The sequence below is a fragment of the Odontomachus brunneus genome, unplaced genomic scaffold (assembly GCF_010583005.1).
Source record: "Odontomachus brunneus isolate Ranch 3 - 2012 unplaced genomic scaffold, Obru_v1 Obru_scaffold_121, whole genome shotgun sequence".
Taxonomy (NCBI): domain Eukaryota; kingdom Metazoa; phylum Arthropoda; class Insecta; order Hymenoptera; family Formicidae; genus Odontomachus; species Odontomachus brunneus.
The window spans coordinates 864,270-885,822 of record NW_022639571.1 but is presented as its reverse complement, the minus strand read 5'-3'; the positions used below and the strand labels follow the sequence as shown (position 1 = coordinate 885,822).

At 39.8% G+C, this 21,553-nt stretch overlaps 1 protein-coding gene across 4 annotated transcripts in view; it reads right to left on the bottom strand.

The window, feature by feature from the left end:
* Nucleotides 1-21,553, bottom strand: part of LOC116849627 (netrin receptor UNC5C-like) — a 92,265-nt gene that overhangs the window by 57,260 nt on the left and 13,452 nt on the right. For all 4 annotated transcript variants that reach the window (XM_032826961.1, XM_032826965.1, XM_032826963.1 and 1 more), the window contains exon 2: nucleotides 5,614-5,837. In XM_032826961.1, coding sequence (XP_032682852.1) covers nucleotides 5,614-5,695 — 82 coding nt within the window. In that variant the 5' untranslated portion in view covers nucleotides 5,696-5,837. The remainder of the gene's footprint in view (nucleotides 1-5,613; nucleotides 5,838-21,553) is intronic.

Below are 21,553 nucleotides of genomic sequence, written 5' to 3'. Positions count from 1 at the left end.
ATATATATATATATATATATATATATATATATATATATATATATATATTTACACACACACACACATATATGTATGCATCGCCATTATAGCTCATTCCCCACATAACGACGATAATAACGAGAGCGGCAATTATCTCTGTGTTACACGCGATGACTCGCGGGTGAAGCAGATCGCAATCTTTTTCATACGCCTGAAAGGTCGCGCCCGTGTGATTACGCGGGACGTATCTCGGAGACGGAGCGTGAGCTCGTTCGCTTACATTTCGCTTAGAAAACGCAGCCTCTGTAATAAAGACTCTGTCTCGACGCGACGGGTAAATGAGTACATACTTTGGCTCGCCGCGATTGCACGTTGTAGCGGTGCACGTGTACACCGCGTGTACACGTATTGTCTCGCGAAAACGCGACGCGCCCGTTGTAAGGATAATTGTTACTTATCCGCGGGACGTGCGTGAGAAATGGAAAGCACTCTCGCGGCCAGAGAGGAAAATAGAGAGAGAGAGAGAGAGAGAGAGAGAGAGAGAGAGAGAAAGAGAGAGAGATCAGGAGAAAGAAAGAGCACGTGTACCGATGTATGTGCATGAGATATGATTTCTCGCGCCCTTGCGCTGTATCGGTGACCGTGCAAGGAATATCGCGAGGCGCCGCCCGTAGCTTCCATCGTAAGGATGCGCGCCTGGATAGGAATTATTTATCCAACCGACAGCGCGAGAAAAATGGCCAGAGGAAAAGTGCACGGACCCGCGCGCGTATGCGCGCACTGTCGCATACAGGGTGGCCCGAAAGTCTGCATACGGTCGAATATCTCGTCGACAATGCGTTTTTTGAAAAGAAGGAAATGTTTCAAACATATGTGGTAAATCTGTTAGCCGGTGATATTTATTTGATCTTAGAACAAACTTGGAAAGCTCTGTTTCTCTCAAGACCAACTTTAATTTTTCAAATGGCTAAAATCGTATGGCTTTTTTCGATATAAATCCTTTTCTGCATTGAGAAAATAATATCTAAAAATTAAATATTTGTTTGAGGGAATAACATATTTACTTACGCTAATATAAAATATGTTTCATATAAAAAAATGTACATTTCCTTAAAACCTTAAGAAAATCTTAGTCTTTCACACAAAAGCAATTATTTGCTCCATTTAAATAAAAGTATTTAGATTTAAGTAAATATCCTGTTAGTACTGACTAAAAAATAGATATTAATTTAAATGTTTTTTCTCAGTGTGGACATTTTGCGTGAAAAGGCATCAAAGTAAAATCGTTGGAAAGTACTTGTACTTTCCCCGAGAATTTTATATTTTATCAAGATATGAAATATCTCATAAACTATTTATTCTTCGATAATCTCGTCTTGATACTTTTATTTTGCTACTTTTTATTTTGTATACGATAATTTCACTTCAGTGTACTTTTACCCGCAGAATGACCAGAGAGATCAATTTATACTAGAAAAAAGTCATGCAATTCCGTTTAAAAAATTAGGGTTCTCTTTGACAGGGCTTCTCAAGGTTACTCCAAGATCAAATAAGTATCGCCAACTGATAGATCTGTACAAACTCTACCGCCTTTGTCTGAAACATTTTTTCTCCTTTTCGAAAGTATACCGTTGACGAGATATTGGAGCGTGTCCGGACTTTTGGCCCACCTTGTATGCGCGCGCGCGTTATGTTGCGATTTCTATTGTACAGCACGTACCTACGGGAATGGCGAACGAATGTTTTCCAAGCTGGCGTCGTTTGTTCCCGTCGATGCGCGCGCCATACGTAGACAACGTGGACGCGGCGCGTCGGATGATGAGGACGGGGGGGGAGTGAAGGGGGAGGGGGAAGGGGGATCGTGCGTTGTGCCGCGCGTGATCATATAGTTAAATCGCGGGTGGTTGGTTAACAGGTCATAATTGTATCCTCGTTTCGTCCTGGCGTTAAATCATACACATCCGTTTCTTTTTCCCTTTCTTTCCTCCTCCTTTTATCCTCTTTCGCGGCTGTGTCCGTTCGCCGGAGAAACAATTACGCGCTCTGCGAGCGTTAACGAACGTTTGCCGGGAAGATGAGCGGTTACACGGTCGGGACGGTATGCGGACAATGCTTGAGCAGGAAGACGACGACGTAGACGAAGGGGAAGCAGCAGAAGAAGAAGAAGAAGAAGAAGACGTCCCGGCAGAGGAAGAGCGCCAAGGATGGATCGCCCGGTCGTGTTTGTTCTTCAGGACGTAATCGTCCGCGCGCTCACACGCGATACTTTCGTCCGAAGTCAACGGAGATTGATCGTCGCGCTGTTCTTTTTACGGCTCGCCCACCAGCCGGATGCATCATCATCATCGCGGTCGTCGTTGGACGCGGGGATACGTCGTTAACGCGAGGCGACGATGACGAGGACGTGTCGGGAGCGCTAATTAGTTAGCCGCGAGATGTGTCCCTCTGAGAGCGGAAGATAGAAAAGAAAGAGGAGCGAACGGGGATGACGTAGTCCAGGAGGTCGCTCCTCGAAAGTAGCTCCGGGGGAGTGTAATCCATCATCGAAAACGGGACGGTGTAATGTAACCGCTCGCTTATGCCGACGACTAATCAGTCAGGCTGCCTCGCCGTATAATTAGCAGGCTCTCTTTCTCCCTTTTGTTCTCCCTCTTGTTCTCTCTGTCTCTCTTCCCCTTTCTCTTTCCCATGACGGATATTATTCCTATGTACTCTTGCCGCACTCGCCTGTATATTTCCAACCGCGATACTCGGCCTTCCCTTCTTCCTGACGTGCAAAAGGCGCGCGCGAGCACCTCCATTTCGAAGTTTGCGATCGTTAGCGAAACACCCGAGTCATGACGCGTGTATCACGACTCGCCCTGTGAATATTGCGACCCTGAGAAGCGACGACGGATGATACTTTCGAGTGGCTTGTCACGGCGCACTCCTCGTAAGTACCCCGCATAGAAAATATCTTAGAATCTAGCTGGGATCAGCCTCTGATATAAATATGGGTCCTGGTTAGAAGTGAAATGTCTCAAACAGACGTGGAAAATACAAAGTTTTTTCAATATCTCTTGTGGATTCCATTTTATATTGAAATACAGCAAAATGTACGTTGACTTTCAGAATACTTTCATTACTTTCAGCAAAATATTCAGTGTTTAAAAAAAATTTTATTATATCTCTTCATTTTTTGAAATGCAATCTTTTCAAAGATACGATTCCAGACGTGAAGCTCAAGTTCCCCCATATTTTCTCTGATCTTTGTTCCACATAGAATATTTCTTAGGATCCTAATTGCGATTCAGTTCAATCCACCGAAATAATTATGAGTTCGGGGTAGCAATCATGTAACTTTTTTCTAAGAGCGAAAAGATGAAAAGTGAAAAGTATCACATAAACTCAACGATTTTAGCGTGATCATGTAACTTCTCGAACAATGGAAACGTGAAAATTTTAACATGGAACTCGTCACTTTTCACGAGTTCACAGGGGAAAAGATACATGAACGATACCTTGGTTAAAAGTTTCAAACATGCCATTCTACGTGAGAAACAAAGTTTTCTTAATATTATTTCTGGTCTTCATTTTATACTATTAAAAGTGAGTAAACACATGTTAACTTTTCACTTAATTCTATTATTTAGTAAAATACTCAAAGTGTCTTATAAATATTTTTTTATTCTATAAAATAAAATTGGCATGAAAATAGGATTCCCAATTGAATATCGTATTCTTTTTATGATATCAAACAGATCCTTGTTTTAATTTTAGACAGAGGACTCATATTTGAGACAATAACGGGATTCCCAATTGGTTACGTAATGGGATAACGAATTTTGGAACAAAGAGTGCGGCTAAATATCTATAGATTGGTCTTATTTTACAGTTTTGAACGCGCTGATTACGAGTACGCAAGTCCCAAGGTAGCCCAACCGTTCCAGAGAAAATGGCCCATTTAAAATTGCACCCCACTAAATGCCGCCACTTATTTTCAAAAATAAAAAGTGTGACTATGACAATGATAAAATTATCTTCAGCAAATCGCAGCGACAGTTTCAGATGTTGTCCCTGAACTGGATCATAAAAGGATTCTAGTAGATTCTCAAATAGTTAGCACGGCTAAATTGGATCAGTTGGTTTGTTGATTATACTTTGAAACCTCCAGTAAGGTTAAACGCGAGCTATCAAGAAATAAATTGTATTGCAAATTGCCATAGTTATACTTTTTATTTGTGACAATAAATGGCGGCGAAGTGCAATTCTAAATGGGCCATTTTCTCTGAGACGGTACGTCGGTTCATCTTGGGACTTGCGTATTTGTAATCAGCGCGCTAAAATAAGACCAAATTGGATTCAAAACTTTTTTCTATAGAATGGACCGAATTTGGCCGCACACTTTGGAGCATTCTAACCTCTGAATCTATCCTGTATCTGGGAAAATTTCGGAAAAGAGTGATGCCACTGGTCCATAGGCCATGTGCTCCATTTCTGGACAGTGAAAAATGTACTTAAGATGGGCATCAAATTAAAGGCCTTGATGAGGTGATTACAAAGATATAAGATAGATAAGTTTTAGAGCCGCCCAGTATACCGTTGTCGAACACTACGATCTAGAAAGGTCCCAAATCTTAGGCTTTCAAACTGATCCTTAGCAAAACTTAACGGATTTAAAAAATTCAAAATACTACATTTAATAAAGTTAAATGAAGAATTTAATGGTATAAATTCCATGTTCCAAACTAACCGGAAGTAGAAAATTCCAATTGGAACATCAACTTCTAGTTGATTTTGGAACACGAAGTGCATAGGAAAATGCATCTTAACCTAATCAAAAACATTAGAAATATTCAAATTATTTTTGCTTAACTATTTTAAAAACTGGATCAAACAAAATTCAACTTTTGGGATGATTCAGAAGAAAATAGTAGCCTAAAATTCGGAACCTTTTTGGACCGTAGTGTTGGAACGGTACACTGGGCTGCTCTAAAACTTATATCTTTGTAATCAGCTCATCAAGACCTTTAATTTGGTATCTATTTTAAGTTCCATTTTTCACTGCCTAGAAATGGGGCACATGTTGGCGTTACTCTTTCAATGTGGAACGTTATTTACGACATCCCAAGTCTTTCCTCGTGGATCTTTTAAGAAAACGCGCGTGGTTACACGAGACCAGAGGACGCGCGAGGAAGGAACGCGCGTCGACGACGGCGCCCGAGTGCGTACAGGCACCCCGGGCAAACTAATAACGCGCTCGACGATCGTTCCATCAACGACATAACGACACGAGGTAATTTGCAACTTAACTAACAGTAATCTCTCTCGCGCGCAAACGGACCGAGCCGCGACGCTCCTACGACGGAGGAACTCGCGTAAAGTGGCACTCGAACAACATGTACTCGCGCGCGTCAAACGCGAGTACCTCGAGCGAGAATACTTGAAGGCAGCTCCTCGAATCCGCGGAGATGAGCGCCGGTTGAGAGGTCATTATAGGCTCGGCACGAGTTCAATGGCGGACTTAACGATCTCCCTGCGAGAGACCTCTCCTTCTCTCTCTCTCCTCCTATTCCCCGACGTGGACAGCGGCCGTCGGCTTTACGACGCGAACTTTTACTCCCCGTGTCCGGAGATCGCGATTCTTTTACTCACCCTCGCCGGACGTGAAGGGGCGCACTACTCCGGGCAGGAGCATGCAGAACAGCAGGAACAGCGAGCACGATTTCGGCCTCATTGCGTATGTGGATCACCGTGGCGGTCCGGTCATTCGTTCATCTCTCGTGCGCGCCGCGGGGTCGCGTTTTAAAACAACGGAGCGCCGTGTCACTCGGCGCAGCACCACACAACCCGCTCGTCGGCCTGATACCAGCTCGCACCTGCAACACACAAACGGGAAGCGGCAATTAGTGGACTATAATCGCGACGTTTCGTGCATTCTTCAGTTAACCCTTCCGCGAAATTGAGACGCAAATCTGACACATCTTTGGCGTTCCGACCCTTTGCGATCTCAAGCCGAGATATTCTCGCAAAGCTGCCTTGCTTGATACCTTTTACCCTAGACTACCAATCTTAGTTATTTTTATCTGCATTTCGAATGGTAATTTAATGAAAATGATACTTGTGACTTTATTTTCTTTCTGAAAAAAAGAATGATTAAATACGTTAAAACAGGTTACAAAACAATTAAGAAAATCAAGATGAATATGTTGGTAATAATGTTGATTAACTGCTAACAGTATTAGCAATCTAGAATTAATTTGATTATAAGATATATTTAACAATATTAGTATGCAGAAATTTATTGGCAAGAACTTCATTTATCGCTTTCTTACCACACGTAAGTCCAATCAATTTTGATCTATACTTCGAATAATAATTTAATAAAAAAGATATTATAATAGGTATTACTTTATTCTTTCTTTATATGTAAAACAATGATTAAAAAGAGATTAAGGCAGGTTACAAGTGAAATAACTCTTCAACATTATTGATAATAATGTTGAATGCTATTAGCAGCATTAGCTATATAGGGTGTTTATTTGATAATAAAATGTCTAACATATTATTTTTTATTAGCATATAGAAATTTATTTGCAACAACTTTACATTTATTGCTTTCTCTATTTACACCAAAAATTAACTCATACATATTTGTTCGCTTGCAGGAGATACGTTAAGAGAAATACGTGAGAGAAAAGATATCCAAGAAATAAAAAATACTTATTCGGAGTAGGTATTAATAACATATTTATTTATGCTATTTATTTATTTATGCTAGTATAAAATATTTTGAATAATAAAATATATACACTAAGAAAGAATATAATTTATTTGTAGGATAAAAAGTTTATTCCTGTGAACAAATTTATATTCCATAAATAAATTATATTCAAATATTCTTTCTCAGTGCATTTTTTAGAGCACCTTAACCTTTCATGAAAGTAATTGTTTATCCTATTTTAGTAAAAAAAATTAAATTTTAGTAAATATATATTGGTATATTCACCGAATAAATATATGTTTTACTTTTTAGATATTCTTTCTGTCAATGTACTGCAGAGGGTTAATTCTTCAGAATTGGAAACGTCGATTCGCATCTTTAAAGGTATAAAATGCAGTATATCTGCAAATTTTCTTTGGCATACTCTCATGTAAGGCAATTCTTTAATGAAAATATGTAAGAAATATTATCTATTAATTGCTTTAAATAAAATTACAACAATACATGCGGCGTGTTAAGGTAGCCGTTAGTAAAGTTGCGATTAACGATAGGGAAGGGAACTATTCGGGCGATTGAAAATTGCGGTTAAAGAATCGGTAAAGCTTCCTGTGTGAACATTTGCGGTGGCCCGCAGGTGTTCGTTTTAATTCATTTTCCACGTTTTATCTCGATTATCTCGAGATAATAACTTTCCACGAACGCGCGCGAAGTATAATCGCGCGCACGCGTGCGTCCCGTAATCGTAAATCTTGGCCACTTGGCGTATAAAGAACGAGAAGTGGAATATAAGCCACATTTGCCGATTTCAAGAAACACGATAAGCAACCTACTTCGACGGCTGCACTCGCGCGACGTATGGAGGAGGAGACCGGCCGCTGTTTACACAAAATGGAAATTCCCTCTCGCACGCAACCGGGCGAGGAAGTATCGAGGTGAAACGGGTTTAACGTCGGGGTCGCCACGGCGTTGTTTCTACCGGAAAGCGTAAAAGACGGTTAGGAAAGTCGAGAGAGTGCCACTTACGGGACGTGGCTGGCAGCCCTTGCCATTTAAATATTCCAACGGCGGCAGACACTTTCCCGCACGCGAAATTTCCTCGCGGCGCCTTCATTTCCAGTCGCGCGCTACCGTGAAAGGAAAGCCGAAGGGAGAGGGCGTAATTTTCCCCGGTGGCTCGATAGCTCCCTCGAACGCGAAACTGCTGTTCTTCGCCTCCGGGGGTGGAGCAGGGGGGGAAGTAGGAGGAGGAGGTGATGGAGGAGCGTGGCTGCAGGAGGAAGATTCCGGTCGATAACCGTCAGAATTAATTATTAAGCACGATTCGTCTACTGGAAATACGGCTTCTTGAGATTATCGCTACGTGCCGCTAGATCGAACAGTTAAGAAGTCGGCACTTTAAAGTCGAGTCGATCTGGTAACGCTGTTTGGAGTTCACCGCGTTAAATCGCACACTTGCCAGTTGGACCTGGCGACAGAATTGAAGAAAGGTACAAGTTTCCAACGTGGCTTGTGCCTGCCCTCTCGAATGTCGTCGGTCGTTCTGAGATTACTTCAAAAGATGATGCACTCAAAAGAATGTTCTGCTTGTTCAGATAGAATCACTCAAAAAGAAAATGATCTTACAATCATAGCGAAAATTTTCTAGGTAGAAGAAATTATCTGAGACAGATAAATGACTATTAAATATGTAATGTCGCATATATTTTGTATTTAGTCAATATAGATAAGAAAGACAGAATTTTTACCGGAATTATTTGTGAAATTCAACAAAAAAGTCTTTGTGGCGTCCATCTAGATTAGGGAGACTTGAGGGTCAGATTGCCTGAAAATCGTGCTTGTTTTTTCACAATTTTTTATGACAAGCTAAATGAATGCGAAAGTGTTATTTTGATGTGTATTTATACAACATATAAAGAGGAGAAAAATATAATTTTGATAATCAAATACCCAATATAAGTATATGGTACATGCAGTTAAAATATATTTCGATTTTTTTTTTTAAGGTCGTCATTTTGCAGTAATATCTTGACTCTCGGTGATTCAATTAAGTTGAATTTTAGGTAGAAAATTTCCGTAACCTTGTCATTATCGTACCACTATAATAGAAATTGAGTAAAAGTTAGTTAAAATTACAAATATCTTAATGGAATATTATTAAATTTTCAGTTCTTTTTTAGTAAAAGAATTAATATTTCAAAATTAAATATTTTCACGAGTTTGCCAGTGAAATTTACACAATAACGACATTATGGAAATTTTCTACCTAAAATTCAGCTTAATTGAACCATCGAGAGTCAAGATATTACTGCAAAATGACGATCTTGAAAAGAAAAACGAAACATATTTTAACTGCATACCATATATACTTATATTGAGTATTTGATCATCAAAATTATATTTTTCTTCTCTTTATATGTTGTATAAATATACGTCAAAATAACACTTTCGCATATTCATTTAGTTTGTCGTAAAAAATTGTGAAAGAATAAGCACGATTTTCAGGCAATCTAGTCTCCTTAAAGCCAGTCACGCTTTTTATAAAAACTGACTATGGTAGACAAGAAAGACGAGAGATAAACGAATGTATTGCAGTATTTGCTAGTCATTTAACCATCTTAACTGATTTCTCGTATCCAGATAGTTTTCGCTGTGACTATAAGATCATTTTCTTGAGTGTGAAGTCACTACTTAAGCGAGAATGCTGTAGTCTCAAATTCTTTGAGGGATAAACGATTCCAAAGAAAGTAAAAACGAAATACAAACGATGTTTTTTTACAAGCAAATCAGTTAACTTAGGTTATAAATAACGTTCCTGCCGTTGGCCATCCTGAGATATTTCAAGATATAACAATGCCACCTTTTTGACCGATTGTGAAATTGCTGTACTTCCTTTTAAGGTGCGATGACATATGCTGAATTCTATTGAAGAATTTAACTAGGAAATAAGTACTTGAAATTTTCATTGTGAGATATAAAATTTATTCTCACAGGAGTAAACTTGATTTCATAGAAATAAACTTTATTTCATAGAAATAAATTTCATATCCCACAAATAAAAATTTTCAAGTTTTTTCTCTCTTAGTGCACATACTCGGTCGCTGATTATTTGTCAATTTTTTTTCTATTTTTTATCTAATTGTACTTTATTTTTTATCTGATATATTTTTATTTTTAATTAATTATTCTTATCATATTTTATTCAAGACAATGAATGAAAAGTGATGCTTTCCTTCAAATTTCCTCCTTATTTAATATCGGATACAGGTTCATATCGATTGATACGTGGATAGAATGTTCGTTCGCGATCGCACGTTGGTCGATTCCCTGAACAAGTAAAGAGGAACTCATTTATCTTCAGAAGAGAAGATAGAGTATTGTGAAAGACCAACATCACGAAAGTGGTCGACAGTTCGCCTTTGTCCATTAGATGTGCCTTTCCGCGCCATTCGTGTCGATTTCATTGGCAAATTGGTCTCGTATTATCTCGCTGCTGACGAATTGCATCGGCAGTTCTACCTCCGCTTCGCACGATTAACCGAGAATCGATCGAGAAAAATGGAGTTTTGCTCGCTTATCGGAATTACGAGTCTGTCGAATTGAACGTTTTCCGATTCGCTCAGCCACGCTTGTCTCATTTGAAAAAAATATCCGGCTGAGTAACTGCAATCGATATATAATCGAGGTTTAGGAAAATACTAGTTCGGCGTAATAGGTTTGTTATTTTTCTCTCAAACTTTTATTTGACTATTAAAAGAAAAATAAAAAGTCCTCATTGAATGCTTCAAAATATACCGAATCAATGTTGTTTATTTTATTCGTAAAAATTATTAATCCTTCAAAATTGCATATAATTTCGTTTTCTTTTCTATATGTTTGACAAATCTTTTGCACACAACCTAATACAAAGTAAAGAATAATTAAAAAACTATTTTTTAATGGTAATAAAATACTATTTAATTATTTAATTATTATTAATTTAGAAAATAATAACTAAGAATAATTAAAAATTATTAACATTAAAAAATAATCAGCAATTGGATAGACAATAAAAAAATTTAACAAAGATATTTCGATAAGATATTCAAATAACAAGAAAATATATACAAGATAATAAAAAAGATATATTTCCTAAAATAATTAACGATTGTTTACAAAATATTTCGCGATGGGAACAGTTTTTAAACAATTGTTAATTGTTTTAGAAAATATCTTTATTGCTACTATATTATGTAACAGAAGATATTTCTAAAAATTCTTCAATGTTACTCAAAAAGAACATCATTTGTTATTTGCACGTTCTCTCTAGAATACCGTTAGCTGTCCCGAAATATTTCAAAAAATGACAGTTACCGCTTTGGCGGAAACGAAAGGTCGTACAAACAAGTACATAAAATACGAGGTACAAATGAGCGATGCTCGACAGTTCTTCTTTTTTGTTCAAGTCAGTCGTCAGGCTCTCTCACACATACACACACACGCGCGCACACACACATATACATCGATGTCACGTCTCTCTGTTCGCCGATCAGGCCGCGACGGGGGTCCCCTTTTTTAACGTACATTTTGTCGCGCGCGCGCAAGTCTACGTTTCCAATTAAATAACGTCACCGTGTCCACAGGGCGTTACACCCGCGAGTGTTACGGGAGAGTTACTCTCGCTGGTCGATCGATACTTCGAACTCCCAGCGAGATGCTTAAAATTCACGCGATGTGTGCATATCATGCAACAAAATTCGCGGAGGAACGTATGATCGCGCGCACGCTTCTAGCGTGCATATATGCAAGGCTTGTTAGTACGAACTTGTTATACGATCCCGCCGAGTCGGTTAGTTGAAACACGACTAAGGGATCGTTTATCAATGTCGTTCGTCAAGGTCTTTCGTTAGATGCTCGATTACATCCGTAAGCGCCGTTGCGCTCGCGCGGCTTTCTCGTGAGCAAACGCAGCGGAATAAGCCGGAATGGTGAAATTTAGCGTGTTGTGCAAAAAGAAACGGCGAGCCGCCTGTAAGTTCCGTGTTCGCGATAATAATCGCGCCTCCGGAAATTTATACACAATACTCGCGCGATAGCGGCCGGTTCGACCGCGGTTCTAGGGGCGTCACTTTGTGAAACAATTAAATCGACCAGACTGAGATGCATTAGGTGCATTATTATTCGAAATTCTCGGAAGTGTTCGCCATATCAGAATTTTTTCAGGTCAATTGTTGATCTCATCTCAATTCTCAGTCAAAGAAATATTATTTTATCAATTAACGTGATATGCGTGTCTCTCTCTCTCTCTCTCTCTCTCTCTCTCTCTCTCTCTCTCTCTCTCTCTCTCTCTCTCTCTCTCTTTCATGTTAAATCTTTTTACATATAATGAAACTTTTATAATTGAAACAATTGAAGGAAAGCGAATACCCTATTTCCCCCATGATATACCAAGCTTCAATAATACCTTGATTATCATTAATTAGCCCAGAACTCATTAGTGATTTCTAGCCGTCGTGTTTGGATATGCGTATACATTAACTGTTAATTATTCAACTAATCTGTCAATTTGATAACTTGACGCATTGTATCGTATCATATCATATTGCATACCATACATGACGCCGTCAATTAGAAATCACTAGAGTGGCAGCACTAGAGTAAACATCAATCGAAATTCTGATTCTACATTAATCCTGCAGCTCTTCTATCGAGTTTGAAGTATCAATAAATTTGAAAAATCTGCAGGATTAATATAGAATCGAAATATCGACTCGGAGTGGCTTTATCGAGGCTTGCATTACAAACATTATTCTAATGTCGCAGCTTTATACACACAGTAAGAATTTTATAGTAAAAATTATTACAGAATTTCGTAACGGAGGAATAGATTGATATTTTGCAGTAAGTGATTGATCTTTTATTTCGTATGTCCTATTTACATTTTAGAAATCAATGTGCTGTTAGAAGAATTATTTTCTTTAACAAGATAGACGTTGCGCACACACTCGCACACACACTGCTGGAGAAACATAGTAAAATTGAGAGGAATTTACATGAAAAAGCTGTAATCTAATCTAACTTATGGATAAAAAAGGGAAGAATTATTTAATTATTCAATTATTAATATTAGTTTAAAAATAATAACTGAAAAGAATAAAAAATTATTAAAATTAAGAAATAATCAGCGATTGGATAGGCAACAAATATATTTAACAAAGATATTTCGATAAGATAACAAGATGAGATATTCAGATAATAACAAATGTTTTATATATATATATATATATATATATATATATATTACTGTGTCGAAAAAGTAAGACCAATTAAAAATTTTTTTTTAAATCTTTATTTATTATTCCAAATCTATTTCGTCACCTTCAAAGTAATCTCCCTCATACACAATATACTTATGCCAACGTTTTTTCCAACCCTCGAAACAGTTGTTAAAGTCGATTTCCGGAATGGCCTTCAAAGCTTTCTTCGATTCAGCTTGTATCTCTTCAATCGAGTCAAAACGGTGTCCCCGGAGCGGTCTTTTGAGTTTAGGGAATAGCCAGAAGTCACACGGTGCTAAATCAGGTGAATATGGTGGTTGTGGAACGATATGGGTCGAATTTTTAGCGAAATGGTCTCGAAGAACCAATGCAGTGTGAGATGGCGCATTATCGTGGTGCAAAAACCAAGAGTTGTCTTTCCAATTCCGGCCTCTTTTTGCGAATAGCTTCACGCTAACGACGCATAATTTGACACAGATGTCTGTCACAGTGCTACCAATTTAGAAAAAAAATATTTCTGACATTCGATATACCCGCGCAATTTAACTTGAAAATTGGTCTTACTTTTTGGACACAGTAATATATATACATATAATTAAACAATGTTTTATTTTTTCCGAAAAGGGAAAGAAATCCGCGATGGACGATTACTTCAATCAATTTGGAATAATTTGGTGTTTCGCTTTAATTATCTTTCGCGAGAGACATGACGGTTCGACATCGACGGTGGCTTTGGGAAAATCGATGAAACCGCCGCACAACAGCGGCTAACACGCGGCAGTGTACACACGCGGTGATACGCGGGTCGAAAGTGCTCTCGGAGATTCATGACGCGGAATAATCCAACGAAGACCGGTGCAGTGTGCGTTACGGCCGCGGGTCCTACACAGATTTCCTATCTCGGGCCGGGGTCCTAATCCCGCGGGGCGAGGACTCGATTTATACAAACGCACGCACGGTATTATCCATTCACAAGCTTTAAAACACTTAACCAGGAGCTGCGTCATCTCGACCGCCACATGGCATTTCACACTGCAGTTGGCACGAATCCGCTTCGTCCCGGGCTCCATTCGGCCAGCGAAGCCGACCAGAAAAGCCGACTACCGACTTCCTACGTTCCTCTTCGTCGAGCTTACTCGAAGCCGAGGCACGACGCGTCTCCCCGCGCTCGCTCCACCGTCGTTGCCGTCGTCGAGGTTTCCTCGTTGGCTTTCTTCGAGGTTAAAACGAGCGAAGCTTGATACTCTTTCTCATAGCAACTGGAGAACGAGCGCGATACGAGACGAAGGAGGCGGAGAGGGAAAGAGAGCGAGAGCGGTTCGAGAGAGTCCTCGCGATGCATCTCGAGTATCGCATGACAACAGGTAGAGCGACTAGCAGGACTGGACCCTCCGAAGAATTTAGCTACCGGTTCTTGGCCGAGCTAGTCGTCTTCCTCGATTCGATTCGAAGAGGGTCAAGTATGGTACACGCACAGTCGCGCCTTTGAGGAGCGCTCGACTGACGCGAACGACGCGCAACGTCCCGGAAAAAGAAAGAAGTCAGCCCGAGTAGATACGGCTGTAAATTTCAATCAGAGTCTGGCTCGTTTGGTAGTCCGCTTACTCGCCGGCGATGAACGAGGATAATCCCGTCGGATTAAGGAGCTACGCACATAAATTCGAACGTCTCAATTCTCAATAACTCCAGAGGAGCCGGAGGAAAGACCAGAGGTCGCGTTGCATGGATGCATAGCATACGCAGAACATGTCTTTTTGATTCTTAAGCTGAAACAATTTTACAACAGAGACACTCATTTAACTCTGACAGCAACATCAAGCTTCTCCAGATATATTGATGTAAATTTTATTTTGGTTCATTTTCAAGAAATCCTTCAAAATCATGCATCAAAACCACATCAATATAAAACAGAAAAAGAATAACAATTACAATTAATGATAAGTAATTTAATAAATTTTTAATTAATTCTAGGAGATACTACACTTTCAAAAAATCACGGGCCTGCCATATTGGCAGATCACAGTGGCTACCACACATCATATATTTCGTTATAACTTTCACAAAGTCAATCGATTTCAAAATAATTATTTTTCCATCGAAACGCCAGAATTCAAGGAATTCGTCTTTGTATAGAGAAATATGAAAGACAATAGTTTGGAAAATGACTGCCAACCCCGTAGTTGATAATTCCCAGAATGGCAGACCCGCAAAGTTTTATCTGGGGTAAAATTTAACCTAGTGTGGTAACCTAGAGTTAATATAATGTTTTGATTCAATACATTTTAATTCAATACATAAAATGAATGTGTTACCGTCAGGGTTCCTGGAAGGGTAGCGTGAGTAATTTTTACTTATATTGTGTGGAAGCCTTAAGTTCTCCTTTAGTATTTATTTCATCAACCAGTGAAATGGATACCATTACTCTTTGTAGTGAGATATTACTTGAATCAATAAAAATTACTTATCCCTACCTTAATTGTACCATAAATCACATTTCCAGAATTAGGGCTTTCAATATGAGTAAAATTTCCCTATCTTTCTAGGCTTAAAACATGACACTTGGGACTAGAAAGACCCAATTATTAATAACCCTCTTAGTCATTAACACTCTGGAGAAACTTGATCTTTCTTGCGATCAACATTGCAAGAAGTTAAACTTCTTGCCTGCACTCTACGATTCAAGAAGAAAATCTTTCAATCAACTTCACAGCTGAAACTGTGAACAAATGCTGCTGTTCGTAAGAAAACCCAGGTCTTTTTAGAGCGTCGATGACTAAGGGAGATGCCAATAATTGGATGTTCTGCTCTATTTGCGTCCACTATTCGTTTCTGTTGGGTGGATAAGAAAGGTATGGGTAAACCACTCAATTAATGACGTCCCCAGTAGTTATTGATGTTCTGGAGAAACCTAGTCTCTCTTACGGCTAACATTGCAGTTAAACTTCTTGCCTGCATTCTATGATTCCAAAGGAGGATTTTCCAAAGGAGGATTTCAATCAGCTTTACAGATAAAACTGTACCAAATGCCGCTGATCGCAAGAAAGTCTAAGTTTTTCTAAAGAATCAATGTCAATAATAAAGGGGACATCAGATTGAGTGTTTCGTCCTATTTAGCGTTCACTATTTGTCTTGAATGAGACTCCCGGTGTGTGTGGAATTACAAGAAAAGCCTATCAGAAGACGCGTATTTCACGGAGAACGCGTATTTCACGGAGGATCTCGATTCCGCTCTTTTTCACGCCGTTCACGCTCGGGTGTGGTCCCGGCGATACTTCTTTCACCGCCGTCGCTTCTCTCCATTTATTCTGCCTGCATTCCGCGGGATACGTAACGCATCGGTGCGCGTCGTACTTCAGCCACCGCTTGGTTTCCGCGGAGCGTAGCGCACCCATGTACTACGTACATACATACGTCGCGACCGGGCAAAACTAATCCGCGCGGAAACCGCGCGAACATTCCTCAAGGATGTTACTGACGACCGCAAGGGATCCCCCTCGGAACACGCGTCTCGCCTCCAGGTATCCTCGCGGGCGGAACTCCGGCTCTCCCGAGGAGAGCCGACTCCTTTGGTTCGTTTCTCTCCATTTTTCGTCCGTCCCGTTCGCTCACTCGCTCGTACGCTCCGCCGTAACGTAATCCGAGAAGATTACGGAGCGAAATAAACATGTCAACCTCCCCCGCGGCGCTGCGACGGGGATGTGGGTTCGCGCAGCGTCTTTATAGACCGCACGTAGAGGATATCGCCTTTCTTTTCCTTCGTCTCACCTCGTCTTGTCGTCCTGCCTCTCTTTCTGCCTCTCTCCCTCTTTCTTTTCTTTCTCTCTTCGCCGCGTACTTACGTACGTCGTCCTCGCGCACGACGTTCGCCTCGTTCGCGACGTTCGAGATTCCACGGATACCGGTCCCCTCCCGCCCGCACCACCTCGCGCCACCAGCCGTTATTTAGCCGACGGCAGATGCGTCTAGGCCGGTTCACACGAACTCGATCGGTCACGCGTGTCCTATCCGCGCACAATCTGGATCCAGATAGGTCATCGCGGTTTGTTCTCGCTCTTCTTCTTCCCTTCCCACCTTTTTATTTCCATCAGATCGATCCTATCGACTCGCGTTTCTTTCCCCCGCGGAGATACACACGTTGTTCCCTCGTCCGGGAGAAAAAGAAAGGCACGACGTCGAGCGAGCGGATGCCCGACTCGTTCGCTCCACGGGACGTGGAAAGCCGCGAGAACTCTCTCCCGAAGAGCGCGTACAAATTCGTGACTACCTGCGGCAGAGGGATTCGATTTATACGCCTCAAAGAGGCGCAACGTGCTTCAGGGCCTTTCAAAAGCGTCGGCATTGTTGCGGGGAGGAACGCGTGTGCAGGTGTTCGAGGACGCGCGCTCGCGCCCCCGTTGATGTTGTAGTTATCGATTTCTCAGTGGTTATTAATGGAGCTTCTAACGGGACGGAGATATCCCACTTGTGCGATTCGTATGGTCTGCCGTGTGTAGACGAGCCGCGAAGAGAGCCACGTGGTTTCCGCGATTTCAGTATTCCGCGGAGTCGCGCTCGCTGACCTCTCTCTCTCTCTCTCTCTCTCTCTGTCTCTCTCTCTCTGTCTTTCTTTCTGGGCGCGTTCGCGATACGCTATCGGGTCACGTAAGGAACCTATTTCACTCTTCTTGTTTCTCCGTTGGCTGGCTGGCTGGCTGGCGGTTCGGCGCGGTATTTCAATCGTAATGCGCGGTGAGACCTTTTACTCAGGATCGCGAGTACACAACATAAATTATCCGTTCGTGAGCATCGAGATACACCTACTTCTGCGTTTGTAGGCAGCTTCGCGGGGCTCTCTCACCCCGTGCAGCGGGGGGAGAGCGAAATTCGCAGTGGCGGCGGCGGGTGTTTCGGCTCCCAACATAAAGTAAGTGTAATAACTCGAGAGATCAAAGGGCCCCCTTGCGCGGGAGAGCGAGGTTTAAAAGAGTGCAACCCGTAAAATCGAGCGTCGCGATATCCTCTTCGCGTACTACTTCGCACACGCAGAAAGGAGGAAGCGCACGGAGATTCGCGAGGAGCAACGATGTCGCGACTCCGGGCATCCGGCCGGCACAAAGGATCTTTACAACTTCCAGCGTGAGACGGATCAAAGGATCAGGCGCGGTTGAAGGGAGTTTTTCCTCGGTCCACCCTCGACGCTCTCCCTGGCTCCTTTCACGGGCATTCCGAAAAATCGCCCCGACGTAAACCTGGCGCCGGGATTGTTCAGAAAAGGAAGCTCTGGATATGGTTTGTTTGTTTGTTTATTCCTTGTTTGTACATTAATCGCTGGAATGATCTTGTAATCGCAAGGTGTAATCAGGACAGTAATATTTTATAAGCGTACATTTCCTTTTCTGGGCATTAATATAAAGTTATCACATTGATTTATTACTGCTTCGATACGTTATTACCGTTTCTCTAGATAATCAATAAATAATAAAACAGTAATGCCTATAGAAAATTTTAGTAACGAATTAGATTGCGTGTTAAAGCTATTCTGCCGATTAATGTGTCTATTCGTATCAGTTATATGTCTATTCGTTACGAGTTAAAGCTATTCTGCCTGCTATCCTGATTAAGTGCACTTATTTGTATTATTTTTCATTTCGTTTATATTTCAAAAAATAAAAATGGAACAAGACAATTGAAAACAGACAATGAGAAAAAGAGAAAGAGAGAGATCGGACAGAAGATACTTCAAATAAATTATTAATAACCTAGTTAAATTGCATGTTAAAGCTATTCTGCTGATTAGTGTATTCATTTATACTATTTTTCATTTTGTTTGTTTCCTAAAAAATGAAAAGTGCAAGGGTTGAAAATAGTGACCAAATAGAAAATATTCCATATTTCCTAATTGGGAAAAGTGTTGTTATAACTCATTCATAATTTCTTCAACATTATTTGTATCTTTTTTTCAAATGCTGTTGATTGTCTTGTAATATCCTTCATCCTTTAAGACCTGATCCCGTTCGAATAAAATTTGTTTCTTCATAAAATAATCTCAAAAGACGTCCCTGATGTAAAGAGTTTTGTGATCCGAATAAAATTAACTGTCGAGAAGTACGATTTTTTGAATGCACATAATTATGTGCACTGGACTTTAAATGGTTAGAAAACAAAATCTACGATGGATATTGATAAGGTAGTTTAGTAGCTTCTGAGATATAAATGAGTGTAATCGATTTTTATTGCCAATGTCGTAGGCCGTCTTGAGATATTTAAAAAGATGTCGAAATTGTCTCGTTGACTTTGAGATTCATCGAAACAATCCAAGAAAAGACGCAAGCGAATACAAACAATGCTCCTTTCATCGAAGAACTTGAAATATTGTCCATTCGCTTGCTGATTACTTTTTAAGCCCCTTGTGTCTTCTTATCGCGTGAACTGTTTCCTTTTATTAGGTCATCACCTTCACTCGCTCGAGCAATCGTTCTTAATGACGTTGTCTTATCAGTCGCTGCGTGATACATATTAATCCGCGCTCTTCTCCGCAAAGCGCCTGAACTCTTAATAGTTCCCTTGAAAAGCGAGGATATGTAGAACCGACCGTAACACAGCCAGTTTGACAGGCGGCTTTCATAGGCTGAGCGAGTTAAACTCCGTCGCTCTCGGCCGATTCCCGGTTTAATCGGCCGGGACGAGCACAAGCGAGGGCAGAGTAACCGATGTAATTCGTCAGTGGCGAGATAAGACCAAACACCGCTTCGCCGTTGGAAGTGACGCGGATCGCGCGGAAATACACGGCAAACGCACGGAGATGCGAATACGTCCGCATGCAAATACCCCATTGGCCGCGGCCCACACGAGTGTCGCATAAAACATCCACCGAACCGTCGACAATGCCCGTGTTCGCTCCGTACCGATGTTCTGTCTTACTCCCGAGAGATAAGTTTGCTTGTTCAGTGGATCGACCCGCGCACGAACGTTTTTATATCCGCGTATCGAGCGTTGTGAAAGGAGCCATAAACGAGTACGCACGATGCTCTTTCGAATCCCGTCGACAGTTTTGAGGCACCTCAAGAATTGACAGTCACTCTCCTTCTGACAGGTCCAGAAAATGCGGCAGTTTTTCGGGCCTTTCGAGGTGCCGATGATTCGAAAGTGCTACAAAATATATAAACGATGAGTCTGCTTGTGAATTATGTCGCCATTTTGAGGTAAAAAATGACAAAGTTATTCGTTTGACAGATTTTGGAAACATTTTAGTTCGAAATTATTTGAAGTATAAACAATTTGAAAGAAGACAAACGGATACAAACGACGCTCCTTCGAGTGGCATTCATACGTTCGCTACCAACGCGTCACATGTGACGCGAGAGTGATCTCTAACTTCAAGTTCATCTTTATTGAAAATGTTCAATTTTACTTAACATATTCGCTACCAACATCGCAACCAAGTCTGCTTTACACAGTTACATAAAAATAAATATGTAATGTTTGTGGGGATGATTTTCTAAATAAACCGTTGTAGCGAATGAGTTAAAAATACTCGATCGTTAGCATTTGTAAATAAAGTATATCCGATGTAAAACATTACCGAAAGTAAAACAATTACTTTCCTTTAGTATGTATATACACATATCTCAAAGAAAAATAATTGTTTTGGCGATTTTAGTTAAGAATATTAATTAAAAAGATTAGTGTAATGTTAGTTAAATATATATATAATACTTATTTTCGTTTAATATCAATTATATTTAAAAAAATATATATAATTTCATAGCAGAATTCTTTGAATCGTAGAGAATTTTACTTTTATATATAGTTTCAAAAGGATTCTTCAAAAACTAGAAGTTTTTTAAAACTAGAGGAGAATATTTTAAACACGATATTTTAAAAATTAGAAGAGTTTCGTCTTTTATCTATACTACAATACCCAAAACAATATAATCTTATATTTAGCAGAAATCCTCTTACATATATGATCTCAAAAAGATTCCTTCTAAAACCAAAAGGAGAATATTCTAAGTACAATATTTTTAAAGTTAAAGAAATTTCATATTTTATATCTACAGTACAAATCTTATTTTATTAGAAATATCTTTAAGAAAAGAGTGCATCTTATTTTATTAGAAATATCTTTAAGAAAAGAGTGCATTCTGCTTCAAGTAAAAACATATTTACTTTGATCCAAAGAAGGAAAAGGATTAGAATAATAGTAGTAGATTTTCCATTAATATAATAATCTACACTTTATTAGAAGAGGAATACTCTTCTGGCAAAAATTTTCGCATAGAATATCAAATTACAAGAAACAACGCCGTTGTAACTGAAGTTCTATTTTTGGGTATACCTCAACCAAAATAATTACGTTCGTCAGAAATAATTATTTTCGCTGTTAACGAAAACAATTATTTGTACTGTATTTTTTATTCTCTAAGGCATGAACAAAGTGAGAGGTGGTACAAAAAATACAAATGGATAGCTGAACAAGTGCACGCAAATTTGACAGCAACTTTATTATTTTATTTATATTTATAAAAAAGGTTATATATAATATATTATATTATATATAATATATATAATATATATATAAGGTCATATATACATATATATATATATATATATATATATATATATATATATATATATA